Source organism: Lithobates pipiens, unplaced genomic scaffold (assembly GCF_037356315.1).
Source record: "Lithobates pipiens isolate NorthernLeopardFrog02 unplaced genomic scaffold, aLitPip1_a1.2 Scaffold_23, whole genome shotgun sequence".
NCBI classification, from domain to species: domain Eukaryota; kingdom Metazoa; phylum Chordata; class Amphibia; order Anura; family Ranidae; genus Lithobates; species Lithobates pipiens.
Window position 1 is genome coordinate 277016684 of NW_027507785.1, and position 27026 is coordinate 277043709.

A 27026-nucleotide genomic window follows, 5' to 3' on the forward strand; every position below is an offset into this window, starting at 1 on the left:
ATACAATTTTGAGATATGGAGTTTATTTTTTTGTGACTATCTTTTTATACTAGGGTTCCTGGAGAGGTTGCTATGTGTTCCTTAACCACTTTCAGACCGGACCATTTTGCAGGCCAATGACCAGACCACTTTTTGCGATTCGACACTGCGTCGCTTTAACTGATAATTGCGCGGTTATTAAAAAAAACATTTTTTTTTTCCCCCTCAGTTTAGGCCGATACGTATTCTACATATTTTTGGCAAAGAGACATCGCAAAAAGCGATTGGTTTGCGCAAAATTTATAGCGTTTACAAAATAGGGGATAGTTTTATGGCATTTTTATTATTATTTTTTTACTAGTAATGGCGGCGATCAGCGATTCTTATTGTGACTGCGACATTATGGTCGGACATTTTTGGGACCATTGTCATTTATACAGCAATCGGTGCTATACAAATGCACTGATTCCTGTGTAAATGACACTGGCAGTGAAGGGGTTAACCAAGGGGTGGCAGTGTAGGGGTTAAGTGTGTCCTAGGGGAGTGTTACTAACTGTGGGGAGGCTGGGCTGTGTGTTAGTGAACACTGATCTGTGCTCCAATCACAGGAAGCAGAGATCAGTGTCGCTTGTTGCTAGGCAGAACGGGAAGATGCTGTTTACAACGGCATTTCCCTCGTGAGACTATCGCGGGTACCAGACTCGCGGGGGTCCCGACCGGGGCGTGCGTGCGATGGCAGGGTGGCAAATTCAACTGGACGTACCTGTACACCAGTTTACCTGCCCGTGCCATTCTGCCGACGTACATCGTTGTGTGCCGGTCGGGAACTGGTAATGTAAACCCACTCTCATCCTTTCTAAACTACTGCAATATTGGTTATCTAGAAGGATATACATGCATCCTGCATGTATCCTTATATGTCAAATGTCTGATATGAGACCCAAAAACTGCAGATTTTGTGGGTGGGTCTGTTTTCCGGGGCTCAGTGGGTGGAGTCGTGATGTCGGACTCCAAACTCACCTCTACACTCTCCTTATCAACATGCATTTTCTCCTGTGTATTTCTTACACTGAACTTCTGCTATGATCACTAACATCCAGTCAAAACCCAGACATGTCCCCACATGACTTCAGCATGCCAAATCATGCTGAGGGGTGGAACAGCCAATCCTTGCAGAGCAGCAGAAGAAAGGAGTGGGAGGGAATTAAAAAAAAGAATGCACGTCTCTTAGGCTAGTGCACGAGATATGTAAATCACCTGTCACTCAGAGCAAGGGGGAGGATTTGGCAAAGTTTTTCTGTCTGTCAAGATTTATCTCACTGAACCATAGGAGGATTGCTCAGAGTGTAAGTGTAAGGAGTCATCTTCTCACTCACCATTTCACTAAGTTATCATCATGAGTTGTAGACTGGAAAGTTCAAGGGTGCATCTGTGTTGAAAAGGTAGAGAAAGGCCACTTTAGACACAATATACGCGATACACACAGTGTTAGGATAATTCAATCAATAGTGTTTGAGATTTCTTCCCTTTTTCAAGCTCCATTGTAAAGAGAAGTTTTATCTCATTTTGTGTTCACAGATAAGGTGGGAGAAGAATATTACATTGGGGGAACCTCCAGGCTTTTTACACTCTTGGTGGTGGTAAGTTAAACTTTTATCTGTCAAACATGGTTTTCTATATACAGATATTCCATATTGCCAATTCAGTTCATTTACATTTGTTCTAAAAAATTCAGCGAATTTCAGAAATGTTAAAAACCCTAAAGGGCGGTCACATGTAACATTAAAAGTTGGAGATTGCATAGAATTTATTTATATTTTTTTGTAATGAAAAAGTTTGGAGAGGACTCAAGTCAGCAGATTCATTGCCATCAGCCTAACAAGCAAAATGTTGGATTCAAGTGGAATGTTGTAGACCACAGTTACTACACTCTTATCTGCTAATATCCCTGTCTGAGCGTGGCTTGTTAGACACATACCATCTATCTAAATAGCTCCCACATAGCTTTGGTTATATTGAAGGCCCCTTGAACCACCTTTTTACAGAAAGGGAGCCTTGACTGCTGGAAGCATGGCATCACTGTGGGCGTAAACCTAAAACGGAAGTTAATTGGCTTCAAAGACATAAGGTGACTGGGTGGAACCTGAACTCTAAGAAAAGGCTACTCCTGGGGTACCTCCAACTGCGCTAAGGAGCTTCAGCTGTCATAGGAGTTGGATTGTGATATTTTGTCACAGCATTATTGGTGGTTTTGACCTTGCCAGTAGTTGCTGTTGCTTTATGTGCTATGCCCTCAAGTTAAATTCTGGGGTCAGTCTAATGCCTGTCTTCCATTGATGGTAAAGACGGTCCTCTTACACTGTGAGTTTGTTTTATGGGTGCTGCTGTCATTATAGCTGTGACTGGCATTGTTTGCAAATGTACCAAAGTTCAATAAAGCTGTGGCCTTGCCCTATTTCCAACTTAATCAGCTTCTGTGTCTTTTGAGGGGGCAAGGTATTGATTTATTAGTTGGTCATAAATGAGCCTATGCTTCTCGGCAGTCATGCACAGTTCATATTCATTCTGTAAAGAATCCACAAGCTCATATAATCAGGAGGCGGCCTTCTCCAAAATGGCTAGTGAAGACCACGAGATACTTTCACATCATGTGAAGTTGGCATGCTTCCACTGTTGGTATACTCCTAGAGTTAGATATCATCTCACATAGGGTCTTGGATGTGAATCCTGATCCTCGCCAAGTATCATCTGTATGAGTCCCTTGGTGGTATATGCTTGGCAAAGCATTGCAGCAGAAAGGCTCTGTCCTCTTGTTCTCCTCCTAGCACATTTATATTTCCATCCAGAATCTTAACTTATTTGGGCCAATCACTGATGTTATTGGATCTTCATACTCCAGCCCTGCATGTAAAATGGCATTAAGCACCTCTCATCTACATCTCATAATGGATATCCTTTGCATTTAATGTTAATAATTTGTCTGTTGCAGTGTGTTCTGGGACTTATATTGTGCTGCTCCAGAAAGGAGGGATACCTGTGAACATTCAAGTGAAGCAAAAGCTTTCCACGACTATGTGAGTACAGTGCGGTCACTTCACGTGGCCAGGCTGGGTAGTGGGACTAATGTGTTTGATGAAGTTGTGTATATACACCTTCCCTTATCTTGTAACTTGGTGAAGAGGTTTTGAAGTTGTGTCTAAAGGAAAAATCTTCCAGTGTGGACACTTGTTCCAGTGACACTTGTCTAAGGGTCGTTCCTCACCTTGAAGAGGTTCCTTTAACTTGCTGTTGTATCTAATGGGACTGTAAATGTCACTGGGAGACACACAAAAGGTTCTAATTTTCCCCATTGTCTCAAAAATGGGGGATGGGAGTTGGCCTTAGCTATACATTAAGGTCTTTGAATTTTAGAACTTGGGAATTCTGGGTGGGGCAGGGTGGTTTAATGACTGCAATGTTCTTATTCGTACTGTTGTAGCCAAATGTTTTGTTATAATTTGCAAATGGCCTGCAGTGTTAGCTGCTTAAAGCGCAACTCCAATGAGCATGGTTTGTGTAAAGCAAACAACTGGAGTACCACCAGTATGACTTCAGCAAATGAAAACCTTCCTCTGCAAAAATATTTCCTGTTTTATATTGTTGGTATGCAGTGCCACATTCTTCTTTTGTGGCATGGGCTATCCTCCATGCTTCTAAGTGATAAGGCATACAAACTTCCTATTTATGCACTTGTGGATGGTATTGGAATTTCAATAATAATGTTTAAATGCTCTGCAACTTAGTTTATTTTTTCTTATACAACAGCCCCTTAGTAACCCCTACTGCAGCTAGTTCTTTCTGATACTTTTGGCAAAGGATTGTACTGCACAGAATCATTTGACAAGATACTGCAGTCCTACTAGCGGCACAGTGAAAACACTCAATCTGGCTGTAGTCAGTCATGAAACTTGGGGTAAATGTACATTGATTTTAGTACAGATGCTGGATAACATGAGTAGTATGCTGTTTGATTTTACTTGGTAGCGTTTTGATGTCCCACCTTGGGAATTTAATTTTTGTACAGTCGCTACTATCTGCAATAAACATCTGCTTTTCTCTGAATTTGTCAAATAAAATGCTGACTAGACAATCTGAGCTTTTGCTAGAGGGATATTAAGTTCCTGGGGTGGGAGAAAAGTGTTAAAGGAAACTCGTAGTGAAGGAAATATTAGGGCTATAGCTGATCTTTCTCTGCAAATGCTAGTTGCCTGGCAGTCTGTGATCCAACCCTTTCCTTGCTTTGAATCACTGCTGTGGATTGGGTGTTCTGACTTCTCTTGACATTAGAGAAGGCCAAGAAGCTAACCTTCTCAAGACATCGACAATGGCAGCCTACATATTTCCTTGTAGGGAAATATTTCCAGTGCTTTTGGTTGCCCTTGGAACTGCTGAAAACAATCATTGCCTGTCTGGTGTTTTTGTTGAATTTGGGTCTAGATCTGACGGATTCAGGCTTCTTCAGTAGAGGTACAAACTTGAGCAGCCTGTTAGAATTCATTGTACAAAAGTATGGATTCGGTTAAGGTCAGTGATAAGTGTTCCAGCACTTTATATACTTTGCACTATTTTTTTTTTTTTTTTTACTCAAGCTGGTAACTAAAGCAAAAAAATGCCTCTAGAGTGTGGTTGGGTACCATTATCACATCTTTTCTAGTAGTCTCAGGTAGGGTACTGAGCAGCTAATCTTTAAGTAGGATAGCTAAGGTCCCAATGTATTGGGTTCAAATTGGCCAGCAGCTCCTTATGGTTATGGTGTCCAGACCTGGAGAGGAATGTCTGTCTTCCAGCATGTGGACTTTAAGGGATTTTGAACCCCATCCTCACAGTCCCTGGAAGACTCTGAAGGCTTTAAAGTTGAGCTTGCCTTAAATCTTTTAAAGCAAACTGGTATAGCCCACTCCACACTTCAATAAGGGCTCTTGTGCTGCTTGTAGAAAGCCTAAATCGTAGATCTTGCAAGATGTTGTGGAGGAACAACATACGGTGCAGAGCAAATCCTGGTAAATGCTGCATATTCTAAGCTGCTGGTAAAACCATGTCTTTCACATAGATGACTGGTTAGTCTAATTGCCAAACGGGCCAACTAAATAAGACATGTTTTTGTTCCCGGGCTCCTTTTTAAAAGTTGATATTCAAATGTAATGATGGGGAACAAAAGTGCTTTTGACTACATGATTTGTGTGTGTGTGTCGATCTTTGAGTCTACTCACCTGCAAGAACAAGACCACACTATAAATGGAAGGGTCTTGTACTTTTAGGCCCCTTTATCAGGCGGAGTGGATTGGCCCATCCATTGCTCTCTTTGGAGCGGTGGATGTTAGCGGACATGTGTCTGCTGACACCTGCCACATCCAATCAGATCATGTCCACTAAAAGCAGATAGATGGGGGATCCATTCCCCTTACGCCTGGATTGGATCGGTTGACTGTTGGATAGAAACAGGCTGTCCATTTCCATCTGACCGCCCCATAGAAGACAGCGGGATTAAAAATAGTCAAAGTTGATTGTAGGAGAGAAGTTCAACTTTAACATAGAGTAGATTGAACCTGTGTCGCACAGTAAGGAGCCACACGCTGGCTTATATTTGTAACTCGTGAAGCTGCAACATCCATTTCCCTGAGACGTTGTATTCTGATACTTGCTAAAGCCTGCACAGACTGGAGAACAGATATGATCTGCTGTACGGATATTCCAATTCTGGAAGTGGCGAGGTCTAAAAGTGAAGCTATTGTCGCCTGAAAAGAGCTTGCTCACGTCACGCAGCATGTTACCGTGCGTACAACACGTGTGATGTGAACTTATTAAATTGTATTGCAGTGATTCCCCCCCCCCCCTTCTTTATAACACCTGTGTGATCCTGTGCACGGATTTGCTGAATGGATTTACATGTGTTTAAAAAATAAATAAAAAATCTAGACATAACTGTAATTGGCTGAAACTAGCAAACCCTTTTTTCTGCCTAGTGGTCCCAATTTCCTCTTCCCGTATTAGGACTCGTGCACATGGCCGTATTTTATGCAGGGTCTTGGCAGACTGTATGATCCTATGTAAAAACTTGTCAAACTGCTAATGTACCCTGTTGGGATGCTAGGTGATCCCGCTGACCAGTGGCCTTGATTGCTAGGACGCTAGTGGACCCTTGCAGCTTTGGTTGCTAGGACTGACCATTGAGGGCCATTATGTCAACTCAATAGTGCAGGGGTGTCCAATTTTTTTTGGCCTTCCTGGGCCAAATTGAAAGAAGGAATGTTCTTGGGCCACACATAAAATATACCACCATTAAGGATAGCTGATTAGCGGGAAAAGTTGGGCAGATAACAAGTTAATGATCACTGATATAGGTAATGTACCTATCTGAGTAATACATTTTACAATAAAAAGTATTACAAAAAAGGGCACCATTAAACTGGATATTTGATAAACGAACGCATCCATATCTGGTTGGATGAATGTAGCAACCATTCTCATTAAATTCTCAAGCTCATCGGCTATTTTGGTTAGAATTTTGCCCTTGGGGTGCTTAATCTTTGAAAATAGTTGCTCAGAAATCTAGGCACTGATGACATAGAGGCGTTATTTTGAAAAGTTGAAGATTTTTCTTTGGAAGATAACTTCTAAAAGTCCAATAAAGAGATGCTGTCAAATTGTTTTCTTCGGCCACGTCTGTTAAATGTAAACGCATTTAAAAGAAAAAAAATAAATTCCCTCCCCCAAAAAATCAACATTTTCAAGTAAGTTTTTACAGTTTTGTGTTTGGTCCGCATTCATAGCCATCTTGGGCGACAGGTTGGGGGCCCCTGAAATTATGTGTAATCAGCACGTTACACTTTTTTTTTTTTTTTTTTTTTTAAACACATCACTCCTGAGCAGGCCAATAGACTACATTTGCGCTGTAATGCAAACCTTTTACACAAGTAGTCTAAATGATGGTCAGATTTTCCATTTTGATGTTATGGATCTGCTTGCTGCTCAGGTTTACTTCCCTTTTTTTAAAGTAGGGCTCCAGTCTGGGGAAGAAAATAAAATAAGTCAGCAGCTACAGTATTTGTAGGGATCCCTGGACACTTGCCTGTCCAGGGATCCCTGATTTGTCACTCGGCTTCAGGTGGAGGTGCCATCATCGCAAGTGTGGGAAACTGGCTATCAGGCTTCACAGCTGGTTTCCTATTGCAAGTGGCACTGCGCTTTTTAAATTATCCCAGAAGCCAGCAGAGGGAAGGAGGAGGGGTGGAAATATCGTAGAACGCTGATTGGCGATCTAACCCGGAAGTGGGAGTGGGTAAAAAAAAGTGGCAATGGAAGGTGCAAACGAAGCTTCCCATTTTAGGGGGAGGTCTGCTTTAAGCAGGTAGGTGCATGGGCCTGTAAAAAAACAACTTACATTCACACCCATTAAAAATTGCTGCATAATTTTATTTTTATTTTTTACTGCCTGTGTACACCATCCCCTAGTCTAATTCCCGATATCAGTTTATTAGATGGGTACATATGTGCCATAAGGACAACGGGACCGCTTATCCCCGCTGAGCAAGAGGATGATACGGACACGGCTTGCTATTCTTTGTGGGGTGGTGAGATGGAAATTGACTGCCTGTCCATTCCCATCCAACTGTCATTCGATCCGTTAGTTGGATCCCCCATCCGCCTGTTTTTGGTGGATCAGATGCAGGCTGGTGTAAACGGACACATGTCTGTTTACATCCGCCTCCCCATAAAGAGCAATGGCTGGTCCAATCGGGTCCACCTAAAAAATGGACAGGCCGACCCGATCGGTCCGCTCATGTGAAAGGGGCTTTAGAGTGAAGTAAGCTACACGGGCAATTTTTAGCTCCCTTTTACTGTTTTGTTGCCAATCCCTTAATTTGCAGCATATTGATTTCAGTATTTTGCTGATTAGCGGATCACTAACAAAAGGTTACACCGTTCAATAGCATGAGTAAAATTGCCCATGTAGTTTAGTCCTCCATTGATGTGTACCTTGTTTGAACTCCTAGCTTTAGTTTTTCTGAGTTCTGCAGATTTGCATTTCATAAGGTGCAATTGTCACCAAGCAAATACAATTCTTATGATCAGCCCAAAACCAAATTTATATAGTGGACTGATGCAACTCGTGCAACCCAGACATTGGGCCAATAACTTATCTAAACTAAAAAAAAGGTGCGCTGTCCCTTGGGGGATATGCAGCACAAAACTTTTCTACTTTATTTTCATGATGAGATACAGTCTGTTGTATGACATAAACAATGTTTCCTGGTAGAAAGTAGCTCAGACCAAGTTTTAAATAAAATGTTCCTCAGTTTTATGTACTTTTGTATTTTGTGACTGCAACACAGATTTGCATTAGAGATGTCTGTAACCCAAAAGGTGAACTTGAGGATTGGTTGATGCTAATAAAGCTGCTTCTTTATCATTTGAATCCATTTTGAAGCAGATTTAAAGCTTCACTAGAAGCTCTTCTAACGCTCAACATTAGGATTTCCTTTTATATTCAATGATGCTTGTTTACATGTGAACATAGTGTATGTAGCTTGAAGCTCATCAAAAGTACATAAACTTATTTTCAGGCAGTTGTGTATTTTAACCCCATAGACTAAAATGGGAGGCCCTAAAAATGCACATAACATGGGGTGGGTGTGTGTGTGTGTGTGTGTTTTTTATTTTTATTTTTTTTTAACCCAACAACCAGCTTTCCATTGACCTGAAATTTTTAATAAAAGGGCAAAAATACCCATACAAATGCTCAAAGTATAAACGCAACCAACGACACTCATCTTAAAGTGTCACTAAACCTACAGCTGTAAAGTGTGTGTGTGTGTATGTATATATAGTATGAATGCAACATTCACATTGGTCTTGAAGCTCTAAAATATTCAACAAGCCAAATCCCATTAATTTCAATGGTCCCCGAGTGTTCGATCGTCTGAATCAAAACACCTGTAACGCAAAGTACAAGCTTCTTTTTGTCAAATTGAGCCCCATAGGCTGCAATGGGAACTCCTGAAAATGTGCAACATGAGCATTTTGTCACGTTTCCTGCTCCAAAAAGCAGCTCTCCACCTCTAATCTTCACCTCTCCGCCCCATAGTGCTTTCTGTTGGCTAAACAAAAATGCCTAATGCTGTAAACCGCTTGTAATAAACTTCTAAAAACTCTCCTATAAAAACCTCCTAAAATCCTGGTCTACTCGGGTGTGAATGCAGCCTAAGGCCTGGTTCACACCTAATGCAGGTTGCAGTTTGTATATGCATATTCCAGGTGCATTTTGTGTTATTTCAATACACATTATTGGTCCAAAAACCAGAAGGGGTGGAAAAAGTCTGTGACCCTTTCCATGGAATGCATAGATGTGAACATGACCCATAGGAAACCATGTCAATGGACTGTAGTGTGTTTCTACAAAAGTGCACTAAAAAAATGCATAGGTGTGAACCAGGCCTAAAAGTTCTAGTAGGTTCTGCTGGTAGTTTTGACAACCAAAATCTCTTGTGTGTCCTGACGGTAGCTGTCTGGTAGTAACTAGGTAGGGTCAGTCCTACCAAAACGGTTTGGCAAGTGTAACTTCCTACACACGGCACCTGAAGCCATTGTAAAAATTAAGACTTTAGCATCTCCAGATGGAGTGTTTTGCGAGCATCTAGATTAATATACAGTATATGGAACTTCCACTCCTTTGTCTCCTTTGCCCCTCTGGTGCCACATTTGGCACCTTTCGGGGGGAGGGGGAAAGCAGCTACAAGTCTCTTACAGGTATCCTGTTCCCACTTCCGGGAGTCCGGGCCCCAGCGAGGTGCGCCAGCAGCTCAGCTCTTTCCACCCTCCCCCGCCGCCAGGCCAGTAAGAGAGGAGCGGAACCATGAGCAGTAGGATTCCCGGTGTGAAGCCGTAAGGCTACACTGCCAGGCTACCTTACCCACAATGGCAGCGCAGCACCCGCAAGCTGATGGCGGTGCCAACATTGCTGGACTCCAGGACAGTTAAGTGTCCTATTAAAAGCCAGCAGCTGCAGTATGTGTGCCAACTTTTTGGCCTAAAAACTAAACTGTGTGGCGAAAAACTAACGCTGCACATCACCCTGAACACACCATCCCCACCGTGAAACGTGGTGGTAGCATCGTGTTGTGGAAATGCTTTTTTTCAGCAGGGACAGGGAAGCTAGCTGCTCAGTTTATGGGAAGATGGATGGAGCTAAATACAGGGCAATCTTAGAAGAAAACCTGTTAGTCTGCAAAAGACTTGAGACTGGGGTGGAGGTTCACCTTCCAGCAGGACAACGACCCCAAACATACAACCAGAGCTACAATGGAATGGTTTAGATCAAAGCATATTCCTGTGTTAGAATGGCCCAGTCAAAGTCCAGACCTAAATCCATTTGAAAATCTGTAGCAAGACTTTGAAATTGCTGTTCAGACGCTCTCCATCCAATCTAACATCCCCAAGAAGACTTGCAGCTCTAATTGCGGTGAAAGGGGGTTCTACAAATATTGATTCAGGGGGGCTGAATACAAATGCACCCACACTTTTCAGATATTTATTTAAAAAAATAAAATAAAAAAAGCAAAAAAACATTTATAATTTTTCCTTCCACTTCACAATTCTGTGCCAGTTTGTGTTGGTCTATCACATAATACATTTTTACGTTTTTGGTTGTAACACGACCAAATGTGGAAAATTTCAAGGGATCTGAATACTTTTTCCAAGGCACTGTGTATGTATATGTGTGTCCTGACCTGGATTCTGCACTCCTCACAACACTGTCATTGCCTTGAGCTTTTGATGCACCTTTTGGACAGATATTATCTCTATGCACAGCAGCACTGGGAGAAGGATGGGCAGCATTAAAGCTAGCTGAGCTTCACCCCTATTGCATGGTGCTCTCCATCTAATGCTGGGAGCTTTCTAAGGGGGGGAAACAAAGTGGTCTCATTGGTGTGCTGCACATGCTTCATTATCCCGTCACTGCTAGGTCAATTGTCGTAGACAAAGCTGCATTGTTTATCTGCAGTATTGTCTTCAGAGAACTCGAAGGGCTCGTTCACACCATACACATGCAGTGGTGTGCAGAAAAACACGGCTCAATGGATATAGTGTGAAGAGTGCAGGACCTGGATATTCAGTGGCAGGGGTGTTGTGTCATAGGACTTGTTGAAAGGAAAAACAAATTTGTGGACAGGTGAGGCTGGTCACGCGTGTATTTCAGTTTTAGGAGAGCGGAGATCCCGAGTTGGCTTAGTTGACTACAGTCCAGTTGTTGGTCTTGGCTGCTATACTACTGTATTACTGAATGACTACAGAGTTCAGTTTAGGGCACCTTATATTTTGTTTCCAATGTGTGTGACCTGCAAGCAAAGATGTCCTCATACTGGAAATTCTTGTTCTTTTTCTTTTGTGATTATTTGCTGGAAGGTTTATCTGCATCTCTATAACTTGGGGGTGGGTAATTGATTGTAACATTAATTTTAAAACTTATTCTTTATTTACATATGCCTTTATATTCGGTATGTATGTGTATATAAATATTATATATTCAAATTTTGTGTCTGCATATGTATGTGTAATATTATTATTATTATTATTATTATTATTATTATTATTATTATTATTATTATATATTTTTTAGCATTTAAGTTATATTATAATAATAAAAAAATATAATATAATACTGAACTTTAATGATGTCCCAGTCTTAGTCTGTAGGGTTCAATATTGAATTGGCCCACCCTTTGCAGCCATAACAGCTTCAACTCTACTGGGAAGGCTGTCCACAAGGTTTAGGAGTGTCTATGGGAATGTTTGACCATTTATTCCAGAAACGCATTTGGTGTTCTGTTGGGTTGAGGTCAAGTTCCTCCACCCCAACCACTTATCCATCTCTTTATGGACCTTGCTTTGTGCACTGGTGCAAATGTTAAGCAGCAAGTGAACATGTTGCCCCTGAAGTTGACACGTTGAAATCAGATGAAATGGGCATCGGTCCATGTGCCCATGCTGACCCATGTCCACAAGCGGCACCTACAATGGGCAAAAGAACTGGACTACTGAGCACTTGAAGCAGGTGGCCTGGTCTGAATTACTTTTTTTACATCATATGGATGGCCGAGTGTGTGTACGTTGATTATGTGAAGAGATGGCGCCATTATACAGTATGGGGGAAAAAGGAAAGCCTATCGGAAGCAGTGTGATGCTTTGGGCAACGTTCTGCTGGGAAACTTTGGATCCTGCCATTTATGTGGATATTAATTACCACCTACATAAACATTGTTGCTGACCAAGTATACCCCTTCATGGAAAATTGCATTCCCTGATGGCAGCGGCCTCTTTCAGCAGGATAATGTGCTCTGCAAAAATGATTCAAGAATGGCTTTAGGAACACAACAAGTTTTCTTGGCCTTAAGTGTTGACCTGGCCTTAAGATTCTCCAGATCACAATTGAATTGAGCTTCTGTGGGATGTGCTGGAAAAACAAGTCTGCTTGGAGACCCCACTCACAACATCCATGTCTCAATTGGGTCATGGCTGTTTTGGCAGCATAAGAGGCTATTTTATTAATTACAGGGGGACTTGCTCAATATTAGGTGGGTTGTCCTAAAGTTATGGTGTGTGTATAATGTATTATAATCTGTGTTTCAGAAGTGGAAAAGTACACCTATTGATTATGTCAGTAATTCAGAGCTGTCCTGTGCATTCTGCAGTATTATCTCCGGTCCAATCAGCCTTTCAGATTCTTGTTTTCAACTACAGAATAGTGGAAAGGGGGAGGGATTCAGTAGTTTAGTGAAAGATACCTGGGCAGGGCTGACACCATTTAGGGAAAAAAAAATGTTCACTATTATGAGCCCACAATCGATTTATAACTGCATACATTTTTGTGTATTTTTTTTGCCTGAAATACATTATTAGTTGTATTTTAAAATTAGGTTTATTTTTCATTTATTGGTGTCTTCTCTAAAGCTGCCTGAAGTTCAACCTCCATTTGATACCTCCTGAAAAAATGTTAAGAATAAATCTTGTATACTTGATTCTTTCTCCTTTTCTTACACCCCTTTCACACCAGGGCGTTTTGCAGGCGCTATAGCATTAGAAATAGTGCCTGCAATCCGCCCTAAAGAAGCTGCACCATTGTTTGTAGTGTGAAAGCCCACAGGGCTTTCACACTACAGCGGTGCGCTGTCAGGACGTCAGAAAAAAGTGTGTTTACCGCTCCTCCACCGCTGCTCCCCATTGAAATCAATGGGGCAGCGCTGTAACGCCGCCGGCAAAACGCTGCTATTGCGGCGTATTGTCGGCGGTTTTAACCCTTTCGCGGCCGCTAGCGGGGGTAAAAGCGCCCCGCTAGCGGCCGAAATGCGCCATAAATCTGGCGGTAAAACGCCGCTGAAAATGGCAGCGTTTTACCGCCGATGCAAAGGGCGGTGTGGTGTGAAAGGGGTCTTAAAGCGGAGTTTCACCCATTTAAAAGTCAGCAGCTACAAAAAGTGTAGCTGCTGACTTTTAATCCTCAAACACTCGCCTGTCCCACATCCAGAGATGTCGGTGCAGGAAGCCTCGCTCCTCTCACCCTCCTCTGAGAGGTGCTGGCATTCTATTTATGGGCGCACACTGCGCATGCATGAACTGTGCTGTGAATGGCAGGGCAACCTTCTGGGAACCTGTGGCATGTCCCAGAAGATTGCAGGGGGTGGAAGAGGTGATCTTCCTTCCGGAGCCAGGGGAGGAAGTGGAAGCTGGGTGCCTCCTAAACAGGGTACCCGCTCTTCCCCCCCCCCCCCCCAAAAAAAAAATGCCAGATGTGGCATGTCAGGGGGCCACCTGCACTTAAAGTTCCATTTTTGGGTGGAACTCCGCTTTTTAAAGTGTTGTTTTTTTTTTTTTTTTGTTCTGACTTTTGTTATACCATTAAAAAATAACACACACAACACACAAACCTAAATGGACCTAGCTAAGATAGTTACATAGATAGTAAGGATGAATAAAGACACCACTCCATCCAGTTCAACCTGAGTGAGTGTCTACAATTGTCCCTATCCCCCTGTACATTGTACATCACACACTCACATTGGTCCCTACCCTCAAGGAGCCCACAATCCTAGGTCCCCATTCATATACTAGGGCCAATTTTGGACAGAAGCCAATTAACCTACCTGCATGTCTTTGGAGTGTGGGAGGAAACCAGAGTACCCAGAGGAAACCCACACAGGCACAGGGAGAACATGCAAACTCCAGGCAGGTAGCGTTGTGGTTGGGATTTCAATTTTTATTTATTTTTCTACATTTGTTATACCATTAAAAAATATCTTAACTAGGTCCATTTTAGGTTTGTTTTGTGTGGGTTTTTTTTTTTTTTTTTTTTTTTGGGGGGGGGGGGGGGGGTTGTATACTCCCTGGATTGGAATTCCTTTAAAACCTGCTTGGTATAACCATTGGTCCTTGGTAGTATTGTACACAAATGAAGAACGAACCACATTCTCTCAGCCTTTTGGGCAGTGGCTGACTTGTGGTCTTTGCCGTAGAGGCATAAAACCACAGCACAATAATCTGAGCCTCTGTGGCCTACTGAGCAGAGAGTAGCAGGCACTTCAAACCTTGGCATGTTTAGTGTAATGAGTGTTTCGCCCTGGTGGGCATAAAATGGAAATGGCCGTTTTGAGTGCATGATTACTGGTTTTTCTTCAATAAAACTTTTCTATACATGTTCTTAAAATGTTCCTGTCCTGGATAAAGCTGGCTACACTAGTAGATTTTTGAACAAACGTTTGTAGCAAAAGTCTCATCAGTACTTTCCACAACCTGCCTAATTTTGTTCAAAAGTATTACAAAAATTTTTTGTTTGCTTGAACATTTGAAGTCCAAGTAAAATGGACTTTCCTGAACGAAAACAACATTCATGGTTACAAAATGTGGTTGTTTTTAAGATGTTTTTCATCCTGCTCCTTAGAATTTTCTTGTCACTACAGTTGAAAATGAACATAGATTTGACCCCACTAATGGAAAATCAGCCTTATTAAAATGGAAATTTTCAAACAAAATTCTAATGGGTGGCCAGCTTGGGGGGGGGGGGGGGGGGGGCTGTAAATGTCTAAACTTGGAACATCTAAATCCGAACTTTGTACGGTTTAAAAGTGAGAAGTTGCTCCAAAAAAATAAATAAATTGGACAATGGGTTTTGTTTGATCACTTAAAGTAGATGATGAAGTCCGAGCTGGTTTCCCCCAATGACCTGTACTATTATGAATGAATGAAATACTTATATAGCGCACAATGCGAACTGAATCGCCTCTAGGCCAGTAGTGACACACCAATTCAGATTTTCCCTCTGATTGTGACCTAGGAATATGGACTTGTGGTGAGGGCATGTCAGTGCCTTGATGCCCTGCAAGATATGTGGCAACTTCCTTTCTAGAACACCGTGGTGATCACCAACTGATGTAAGATTACCATACAGTTTGACAAATGAATATTTGTGGCAAATTCTACATCAGATTCTTTGACAGTTTGCGCAATGATACTATTATACAGTATATATTGCATTTCACACTTCTATTTATTATAGTACAGCAAACGGTTTATATTGATCATTAGGTTTTGCATGCATTTTTTTTTTGTTTGCAATTGAAGCTCCAAAAAGTAATGCATTTCTGTAACTCATGTTCTGTTTGGGGGGGGGGGCGGCGGCGCACTGTCAGCCTTGTCTGGGGGGTGTGTGTGTGTGTGTGTGTGTGTGTGTGTGTGTGTGTGTGTATGTATATGTGTGTGTGTGTGTATATATATATATATATATATATATATATATATATATATATATATATATATATATATATACATACATACATACATACATACATACATACATACATACATACATACATACATACATACATACATACATACATACATACATACATACATACATACATACATACATACATACATACATACATACATACATACATACATACATTTTCTCTGTCCAAAGGGGTATCAAAGCTCGGGGCAGTCACAGGGTTGTGAGCAGTGCAGAATACAGGTCAGGGACATAGGCCCCTTTCACACATACGGACATTATGTCCGTATTTCATCCATCCGTTTGCGGATAAAATACGGACATACATGCATTCCTATGGGATAGCGGGTGTCTGCAGATAAACATCCGCAGACACCCGCTATCGTCCGTCTGCAGACGGAGGAAAATCCTATTTTTCTATCCGTATGCAGAGCGGATCGGATGAACATGGACAGACGGTCCGTGCTCATCCGATCCCCCCCACAGTGTGCAGAGACCGCCCTGTCCACCGCCGGCTCAACGGGGACAACTGAGCGATCCCAGCTGAGCAAGCGGATCATCACAGGGCGGATCATTACTGATCCGTCCCATGTGAAAGGGGCCTTAGAGTAATCTTTGTGCACTTAACATGCTTTGTGTTGACAATTCAGGCAAATTTACAAATCTAACATTTACCTTGATCCTGCTGTCTCTTAAGAGCTGAATAGAAAATCTTGGTGTTTTGCAGTTCAGATTTCTTGACTGATGCCATAGAAAAGCTGTCTGCAATTGTACCTGGTCACATTTAAAGCCTGATACGCACCATTTGTCTTCAACCCAGCGCTCGGAACCCCTGTACTAACTATTGAATGTTAGTACAGCCATCTCCCCTGCTGAGCTATTGCATTCTCAAAGGGGGGCAGCCAGCTGAATTTCGGCTGATTTCTATTGAACTGTCTGCTGCCTGATATTTGGCTCAGGTGTATGGCCCTTAAGAGTCTATGCACACTAGGACCAAGAAAAAAAAAAATGCCAGAAATGATGGCAGAAAAAAGCAGAATAAGAAACGTGCCTATGAGTTTAGGTGTGTTTGCATTTATAAATGGTTTTCCCCCAAAAGGCTAGAAAAATGATTACGCTTAAACACTTGATGTTTCTGTATGCTGTGCTTAGGCACATTAATGCCCTGTACACACAGACATTCTGACCACAAAATCCGTCAGATTTTTTTCCCGACGGATTTTGGCTGAAATTTGTGTTGCATACACAGTCGCACAAAGTTGTCGGAAAATCTGATCATTTGGAACTAAGTGACATTATACACGTACGACTACGTAGAGGCCAATAGCTTTTGTGTCCAAATTTTTTCTGAGCATGCGTGACACTTTGTGCATCGGAATTCTCTACACACGGTCGGAAAAAGTCTGATCGGATTTTGTTGTTGGAAAATTTTAGTCGACTAAATGATTACTATTTTAGTTGACTAAAACAATTGAAATTACTATGGCATTTTAGTTAAGACTAAATTGAAATTTGACTTCAAAATTTAACACTGGTCTTTAGTGCATGTTCATACCTCAATACCTTAAAGTGGATGTCCACCCTAAAGTGGACCTTTCGCTCATCGGAACCCTCCCCCCCTCCGGCGCCACAATTGGCACCTTTCAGGGGGGAGGGGGGGTGCAGATACCTGTACAGTACAGGTATCTGCACCCACTTCCGGGATAGCTCTCTGCGGAAAGGGGCGTAGATTACGCCCCTTTCCGCAAGTGCCCGCCCCTTTCCGCAAGTGCCCCGCTGCCTGCTGGGAAACACACAGATCCCAGAGGCATCAGGGACCGTCCTCATTGCGCAGCGCAACTCGCGCATGCGCAGTAGGGAACCGGGAAATGAAGCCGAAAGGCTCCATTTCCTGATTCCCATACCCAAGATGGCGGCGGCAGGACCTGAGAGACGATCTAGAGATCGGCTTCGGGTGCCGACATCGCGGGCGCGCTGGACAGGTAAGTGTCACTATTTTAAAAGTTAGCAGCTGCAGTATTTGTAGCTGCTGGCTTTTAAAAAAAAAAAAAAAAAAAAAAAACGCGGAGTCCCGGCGATTTAGTCGACTAAATACGACTAAAACAATAGAGGAAGACTAAAATGGGACGAAGGACTAAAAAATGGCATTTTGGTTTAAGACTAAGACTAAAACTAAATCGAAATTTGCTGCCAAAATTAACAGCGCAGTGTTGTTGGGACTGGGCAGTGATTAGTTCCATGACTGGCAGGCAGAACTGCTAATTGTCAGAGGAACGGGTAATAAACCAGTTACTAAAATCTTATGTAATGTTTACCAGGTATTTGCAGTTCATTCTGAGTGGCCCCCAATGCACCTCATCAGACTTGTGATGGTAAGCAGCTCATTGACCTGCGTGTGGTGTGCTGCCGGAGTATGGTACATTTATCATTTTTGGTGCGTTCGCCAACCCATTGTGCGTTAACGCATGTTGGCATGGTGTGGATGGGCTCTAAAGCCGCACCTTTATCACTTCTGTTTTTTGGTGACAACTGCCTCACAAATATGGTTCTGTATTGTCACTCTGTCACATAACCCGTGGGGAAGACGCAGATTGTGCAGGCGTGGTTCACGGCTACGGTCAGGAAGCCGGAGTTGAGCAATGATTTGCACCCGGTGTTGGTGAGTGCATGTAGACAGGAAGTGGTTGCAAGAAGATGAAGATCCGCAGTCCTGAGATGCAAAAAAGGTGAACAAAAGGCCGTTTATTTTATACAGTCCTTTTTATTGATCTACATGTCGGTCCAGTTAGTTTTTTGGTTTTTGTTTTAATGGTCTTCTTAGGCTGGATCAGGCTTGTGTATCCCTCCACCTTCTGTTGCTCGGTTCAGAAATGGTTGTGTTTTTTTTTTTTTTTTTCTTTCTTCCTTTTTCCCCCATATGCCCTAGTGAGCAAAGGTTGTAGATTTGGGGCCAGGGGGGGGGGGGGGGATGGGGGGCTTGTAAACTCAAAGTTATCTGCTTTTATTGTTCTTGGTCAAGGAAACAAAAGGAACACAAAGCTCTTTACATTTGCAATTCTGAGGCTCCACACTGCCGAGAACAAAAAGCCTCTTTACATGGGAGGTAACGGACAGCAATAAATCAGGGAAGCAGACTGGAACACCCCTGCCCCGATATCATCCTCCTTTCACAGGGGGGGGCAGGCCGGCTGCTAATTAACAGCTTTGTGTTGTCAGAAGGGCTCGCCTTCCCAGCATGCCCCACTCCCAGATCTTGTCGTGAACTCGGCCTGACTCTGAGCCGCGATCATATTTGTAAAATCGAAAGATGATGCGCTTCTTTGTGCTTGAAATTTTATATATATATATATATATATATATATATATATATATATATATATATATATATATATATATATATATATATATATATTTATATATATATATTATTTTTTTTTTTTTTTTTTTTATGCTTGAAAATTAAAAAAAAAAAAAGTACAACCTAAAGGACAGTTGCAGTAACATTCAAATGCTGACCAGTCAGAGGTTCTAGTTTTTCAGTGCAACTCCAGGAGAATAGATCATTTGATTTTGGGTAGGCCGGGTTTAGATTCTCCATACTTTTTAATGCTGTCTGTGTCCCCTTTTGGGGGGAATCGCCCCTCTTTATCTTGGTGACAATGAGAAAGTGAGGGATAATCCCAACATTTTAGAGTCGTTCCCAGAACAAGAGGTAAGGAAATCTTCTAATGGAGACACCTGTTCCAGGAACATCTAAAGCTGGCCATACACCTATAGATTATCTGCAGATTTTCTATGGTTAGATGGGGGGGGGGGGAGAAAGCGCAACAGGTTTTCCATGTTCGCTAAACTGTGTGGATGGAGGAATCTCCCACTTTTTCCATCTAACCATAGAAAATCTGCAGATAATCTATAGGTGTATGGCCAGCTTAAGACAACCTGTCAACTTTGTGATTTTCCTCTAACGTAAAAAATAAAAAAATAAAACATTTTGGCTATATACATGGACTTTAAAATTTAAAATTGCTCCTCAGACAATTGTCTGAACAAACAATCAAGAATACTGGGCTGTTTAGTCTGAATGATAGTATCTACCATTGTTTAAAATGCAGGCAACCGGCCACACTAAAATTGTAGGTACATAAAATGTTCCCAGAATAAACCTCTAGTATTACAATGGTTGCAATTGAACGTGAAGTTCAATTTTACAAAGCTCACACACTAGAATATCCCCCAAAAAAAGTGAGTTATTTGAAGGAGTCCAAGAACAATGATCAAAATGTATAATTACATGGCTGGGATAAAGATTCCTATCCTTGGGCCTATTATCTTGTAAAACATTACCCTTTGTATTGCCGCACAGTTTACAATCCTATGTAGTGCACGATTCTATCAATTTCCTCCCACCCATGGTAAACAATGTGCATGGAGGAATCTGCTATTGGGCTATTGTGTTCTGACAGCTGGCACCATTTGGCTGTTGAAACACCTGAACAGTGGCTGCATCTGATTGGATGCAGCTGCTTTTTGGGTTTATTTTTTATTTTTTTTGCTTGGCTCCTTCAACTTTGAGTTGCCTTTTCAAATTGGAATGAAGCCCCAGACCAAAAACAAATGAGTCTAAGATACTTTTAATTGCTTGTAAAGTATTGGGGGCAACACCACTTCCTGTTCATCGGGGGTCAACATTGGACAAAACTTGGATGGATAGTGATCTCCCCGAGTTCTATTATAACCAGTACTAAATTCTCCTCATTGAGCAGCAATGTAACCGTTGCTTTTTTTTGACCATTTTTGGTCTAATGCTCTTTTTCTGTATTTCTGATTGAGCTACTGTTGGGTGCACATTAAGGGAAGCCTCGCTTGCCAGTGCTACAGAGCTTGTTTGAAGTTTTTTTTTTTCTTCATTGGACTGCACATACAAGTTTGAAAAGTCCCAGCGCCTCTTAAGTCTGCTGTTCTGGGGCCCCATTGCTTCCAATGTGTAAAAAGGCTGATCCTGTCTTCTGATCCTCCTCCCTTTTTTCACAGTCCCCAATCCATTTCCTGATAGAGAGCCTTGGGGGGACTCTGCACATGCTCAGTTTGGTGTTTATTGCTGGTTTGTTCCCCCCACTTCTTGGGAGGGTGCATGTGACCAGCACAGGAACAATTGGCTCTGTCCAGATATGTAGTCAGGGATCCTGCAGCCTCTTAGTACAGAGTAGAATGAAAACTCCTATAAGTTTGAACCAGACACTGATAGAAGTAATAAGACTGCTATATACTGCTGAGAAAAGTTATTTGGCAGTTTGTTTACTAAAATAATTGCATTTTCATGTACTGTGGGAGACCGGATATAGTGAATACAGGGTCCTGGGTTTAGTTCCATTTTAAGATTAACAAGAGGCATGTACATTGGATATACAAAGTCTACACACCCCTGTTAAAATGTCAGGTTTCTGTGATTTTAAAAAAGACATTTCAGAACTTTTTTCTCCTTTTTTAATGTGGCTTATAAACTGAACAACAAACGGAAATCTTTTAGGTGGGGAGAATAAAACTAAAAAAAAAAAAAAAAACTAAAATATGGTCCCATACATGTGCACACCCTTGAAGTGTTTGTTACCATAAAAAAAAAAAAACATAATGGATCCTGTTCCCTTAAAGCATATTGCATAGCACAGTGCTTGTGCTATGTAATTTTGCCCTCTGTATCGCCTAATAAACCTGGCTGATCCTGCCTGCTTCTCCCACATCCCCCTGTAAACTGACCACGGTTTATCATGGCTGCTGAGCCCTGACACGGTGCTAAGTTTACGCGCGTCCATCAGCTGCAGCCCTGCTCTGTCCTCCTCTGCCTATTTGCTCATGACAGTGCCCGCCCCTTGCCCTCCTGCTTTAAGAACTACAATATATTCATGACATCCCCTCTGTTATCTAACAATATGTGTCCCAGTGTCTGATATATATATATATATATATATATATATATATATATATATATATATATATATATATATATATATATATATATATATATATATATATATAAAAACAAAAAATATGCAGCTCCCCACCTGACATCAGCGGGAGTGCTCAGGCCTCGCCCGCTATAGCTGACGCCAGGGAGAGGAGAGAGCCGAGGAGTTGCATGAGCACCGGGAGACTCTAATATAAATGGGGATGGCATGAATATATTATAGTGGCTTAACAACCACTTTAAACTAATACTTTTGTTGAATCGACTTTTGATTCTATTACAGCACTCATTTTTTTGGGGTATAAGTCTATCAGCGTGGCACCTCTTGACTTGGCAATATTTGCCCACTCTTCTTTGCAAAAGCACTCCAAACCTGTCAGATTGTGAGGGCATCTACTGTGCATAGCACTCTTCAAATCACCCCACAGATTTTCAATCAGATTCAGGTCTGGGCTATGGCTGAGCCATTCCAAAATTTTAATCGTCTTCTGGTGGGGCCATTCCTTTGTTGATTTGGATGCATGCTTTGGGTCGTCATGCTGAAAGATGAAGTTCCTCTTCATGTTCAGCTTTCTAGCAAAAGCCTGAAGGTTTTGTGCCAATTTTGACTGGTATTTGGAACTGTTTTTATAATTCCCTCTACCTTGACAAAAACCCCGTTCCAGCTGAAGAAAAACAGCCCCAAAGCATGATGCTGCCACCACCATACTTCACGGTGGGTATGGTGTTTTTTTTTTTTTTTTTTTTTTGTGATGTGTAGTGTTATATTTGCACCAAACATATGTTTTGGAATTCTGGCCAAAAAGTTCAACCTTTGGTTTCATCAGACCGTAACACATTTACCCAAATTCTTTTGGGAGACTTCAGATACGTCTTGCCACTCTACCCCATAGCCCAGACATATCAAGAATACGGGAGATTGTTGTCACATGTACCACACAACCAGTACTTGACAGATATTCCTGCAGCTCCTTTAATGTTGCTGTAGGCCTCTTGGCAGCCTCCCTGACCAGTTTTCTTCTCATCTTTATCAATATTTTGGAGGGATATCCAGTTCTTGGTAATGTCACCGTTGATGACTGTCTTCACTGTGTTCCATGGTATATCTAATGCCTTGGAAATTCTTTTGTACCCTTCTCCTGACTGATCTCTTTTAACAATGAGATCCCCCTGATGCTTTGCAAGCTCTCTGTGGACCATGGCTTTTGCTGTAGGATGTGACTAAGGATGTCAGGAAAGACCTACTAGAACAGCTTGGCTTTATTTGGAGTTAATCAGAGGCACGTTAAATGACGGCAGGTGTATACTGACTCCTATTTAACATGAGTTTGAATGTGATTGGTTAATTCTGAACACAGCTACATCCCCCAGTTATAAGAGGGTGTGCACACTTGTGCAACCACAATATTTTAGTTTATTTTTACTCAAAAGAATTTTTATTTTCAATTGAGTTGTACAGCTTTTTATAGGTCACATTAACCACTTGCCGACTGACCTGTCATACATGTACTGTGGCAGATCCGCTCTATTGCTTCAAATCATGTACCTGTATGTCGTTTTGTGCACTAGACAGTGGGGGGTGGGCGTGCGCTGCTGGCGGCACGATCACAAGCGCATTGGCCAGAGGGGGAGCCAATCAGCCCCCTTTGTTCCTGAGAGAGGCACAGACCGCCGTTCCGCCTATGTAAACCAGGCAGATCACCTTTCTGACCAGGGATAAGATGGAGATCTTGTGTTCCTGTTAAGCAGGAACATCAATCAGTCTTCACCCGTTTAGCACTGTTCACTGAAATAATGCCACTGGTCCCAAAAAAGGTTTCAAGTATCAGATTTTTTTGTCTGGCGCAATCTCGCTAAAAATCACTGATCGCCGCAATTACTAGTGAAAAAAAAAAAGTTTGTAGTTGTGCAAACCAATCAATATACACTTATTGGGATTGTGTGTGTGTGTGTGTGTGTTGTTTTTTTTTTTTTTTTTTTTTTTTTATTACCAAACATATGTAGCAGAATACATATTTGCCTAAACTGATGAAGAAATTTAGATTTTTGTTTACATTTGGGATTTCTTTTTTCTTTTATAGCAGAAAAAAAGAACCCAGAGGTGGTCAAATACCAGTAAAATAAATCTATTTGTGGGGGGGGGGGGAGGACACCAATTTTATTTGGGTACAGCGACCCACAACCTCGCAATTGTCAAAATTAATACGGTGCTGTATCGCAAAAAATGGCCTGGCCATTAAGTGGGTAAAACTTTCTGGGGCTGAGGTGCTTAGAGGTGGAAAAAGCTCTGAAATTTATTTTTGTCAAGTGTGTTTTTTTTATTTTTTTTTATTTTTTTACATCACAGAAACCTGACATTTTTAACAGGGGTGTGTAGATTTTTTTTATATCCACTGTATAGGTACATGCAGGATATCAACCTGTAACATAAATGTTAGAACCATGTACACTGTTTGCTTATTGGTGGAATTCATCCTGTTTGGTGCAGATAATCTTGCATGAGAACAATGTGCAACACTTCAACTGTCAGATATTATTTAAAGGAGAATTAATCGGAATAAAAGTAAGCAGTAAACTTGGCAAGTTTCTTTATTTTTGTATTATATACAACTCTTTTCCCTGATGACACGCTTCAACAGTACTTGGTGGGTGTTGTCAGAAGCTGAAAGCAATTTCCTATTTAACAGAGGGTAGCAGAGGAGGGTTCAGTTTCTACGTGGGTGTAAAGTGTTTTTTTTTTTTTTTTTTTTCCCCTCCCAAAAATAAAATAACCAGCATATATAATAAATAACAAACATCTGTGTCATTTTATGTTTTTATAAAATATTGTTCATAGCAGTATATAGGAGCCGCAGGCTTGTTTTGTTGAGCCTTAAGGCTCGGTTCATACTGCCCTGCGAATTCCCACATCGCATGTCTCCCGGTGGCAGTTCACACTGCCCTATGCGACCTGCTGGGAGTCTCAAAAGTCAATGACACCCCCAAATCCGTTTGCATATCACCGTCCAATCTGCAAATTCGGACAGGAATCGGATCGCATCGGTGTTCACACCCCTGACATCCGATTCTGCTACAGACCAAAAAAGGGTCCTGTGCAAGTTTTGGCCGAATGATGCGACTTCAACCATACTATCTGTGTGGCTAAATGGACATTGCATGTGATTTACAGTGCGGTGCGAATTGCATGTGATCTCGTGCCACGCAGCAGTGTGAACCAGCCCTTAGGCCTGGTTTTATACCTATGCAGTGCGTTTTTGCACACACGTTTTTGACGCATTTTCACTTTTTTTATGCTTCTTTTTTTTTTTTTTTTTTTTTTTTTTTTTTTTTTAGATTTTAATTGTTTTGCCAATTTGTTGGGTGGATTATAAATGCAAATCGTAGCAAAAACACACTACATGCTTTTCTTCAGCTTTCCACTGAAGTTTATTGAACCAAAAAAGCACCGGTTTGCTTTTAAAGTTCCCTGACCATTTCCAAAAAATGCAGCAGCTGAAAAAGCATAGATGTGAATGTGTCCCATAGGAAACCATGTTAAATGGACTGTAGTGCATTTCTGCAAAAAGCAATGAAAAAACGCATAAGTGTGAACTGAGCCTTACTGATGCTGTTGATGTTTTCTGACTTTTTTTTTTTTCTTTTTCTTTTTTTGTTCTCCCAGTTAATGGCTGCATATGTACAATGTATGGCTTAATTAAAACATAAGTAATTATAGCTCACAGCCAGATAATTGGTTTATCCCCAATATATTATAATGCTTCTTTATAAAGGAACACATTGCTTAGCTGTTGATTAGTGGATTGTGGGCCAAATCTGGCCTTTATTTTTTATAGATATTTATTTTTTATTTTTTTATTTTTTTTATGTTGTAGCATAGAGCTGATTATTTTTTTATTTTTTTTTTCTGTTTTCATCCTTTTTGTTGTGGTTATTGAACGCAGCATACTTTTCCCCGTGGGAACATTCTAATCTATTTCTTCCATGTCATCCATTATGTTAAAACTTGCACTTTAGGAATATGTAGTTTGACTTGTCCAGGGCCCCAGCATGCTGAAACGAGCAGAGTTGCAATTACAATAATAGTATTTACTCCCTAAATAGCTTGGACAGGATGTGCACGGCGCAGGACTGAGTCACATGACCCATAAATGCTCGGGGAAGCTCCTCGGATCATTCCCACCGGACCTGTAGGACAGCTTGGTGTGTACTTTTGCACTAATCCTCCCCGACTTATAAACCAAACAAGCTATATCTACTGACGGGAAAGTGGTGTTTGCTGGGCGTCCTTGGAGTCCTAACGTTCACTTCTTACAGTAACAATCCACTTGGTGCCTTTTCATTGTTCTAGCACCAAGTCATCGGTCTGATGTAATTTGGGTTGAAAAGGTCATTAAATATGTGTGCGTTTCTCTGTGCGGAGTATCTAAAGCCCGGCCATAGATGGAGCAATTTTTATTTTTTTTCCTGCAACCACGGGTTGCAATCAGTGTTGATGGGGATCACAGAACACAGTGATTTTACTTCTAGTGGCTATAATCGCTAGCAATAATCGCATGTAAAATCTGACAGGCTGGTTGTACCCAAGTTGCTCAATCAACTTGGATTCTTTCAGCTTGCCTATATATGGTTCAAGTCTCAGCCGGCCTGAACTGGCTGGTACTTGAACTGCCTTTGGCCAGCTAAAGAATCCATTGTTAGGTTTAAAGCGGTAGTAAACCACAACTGAAGAGAAAAAAAATAAATAAAAATTCCCCTGCAAGGCAATGTCATAATGTGCTAGTATGCATTGCGTACTAGCACATTATGAGAGACTTGCCTTAAAAGGCCTTCCATCTTCACCTTTTCTTCTTTCCGGGTAAGTGCCCTCCGGCTACACAAGTGGCCCGGGTGCGATGACGTCACTCCTGCGTGTGAGCTGCAGTCTACAGCATGGGCTCTGAATGTCTGGCATGGTATGCCGCCCCTTCAGAGTGCATGCGCGGTCACGTCACCGGCTGCATGCTCTCTGAATATCTCAAAAACTGTGCAAGTTAAGGAGATATCCACAGTACCTACAGGCAAGCCTTACTATATAGGCTTACCTATTGGTATAAGTGATTAAACAGTTTTTACTAACACCTTAATAGTTGGTATTCCCCCCCCCCCCCCCCCCATTTCTATCTATCTATCTTTTCTATAGAGAGATGGGGATATAGATATATCTACTGTATATCCATCTAAAAAAATTATTATTATTATTATAAAGCACCTTCAGCAGTGACAGCATAC

The 27026-nt window shown here is 41.6% G+C and overlaps 1 protein-coding gene across 4 annotated transcripts in view; it reads left to right on the forward strand.

Annotated features, from left to right (window-relative positions):
* SSBP3 (single stranded DNA binding protein 3) overlaps nt 1–27026 on the forward strand; it is a 109974-nt gene that overhangs the window by 20124 nt on the left and 62824 nt on the right. For all 4 annotated transcript variants that reach the window (XM_077453274.1, XM_077453276.1, XM_077453273.1 and 1 more), the window contains exons 3-4: nt 1558–1619; nt 2969–3053. In XM_077453274.1, coding sequence (XP_077309400.1) covers nt 1558–1619; nt 2969–3053 — 147 coding nt within the window. The remainder of the gene's footprint in view (nt 1–1557; nt 1620–2968; nt 3054–27026) is intronic.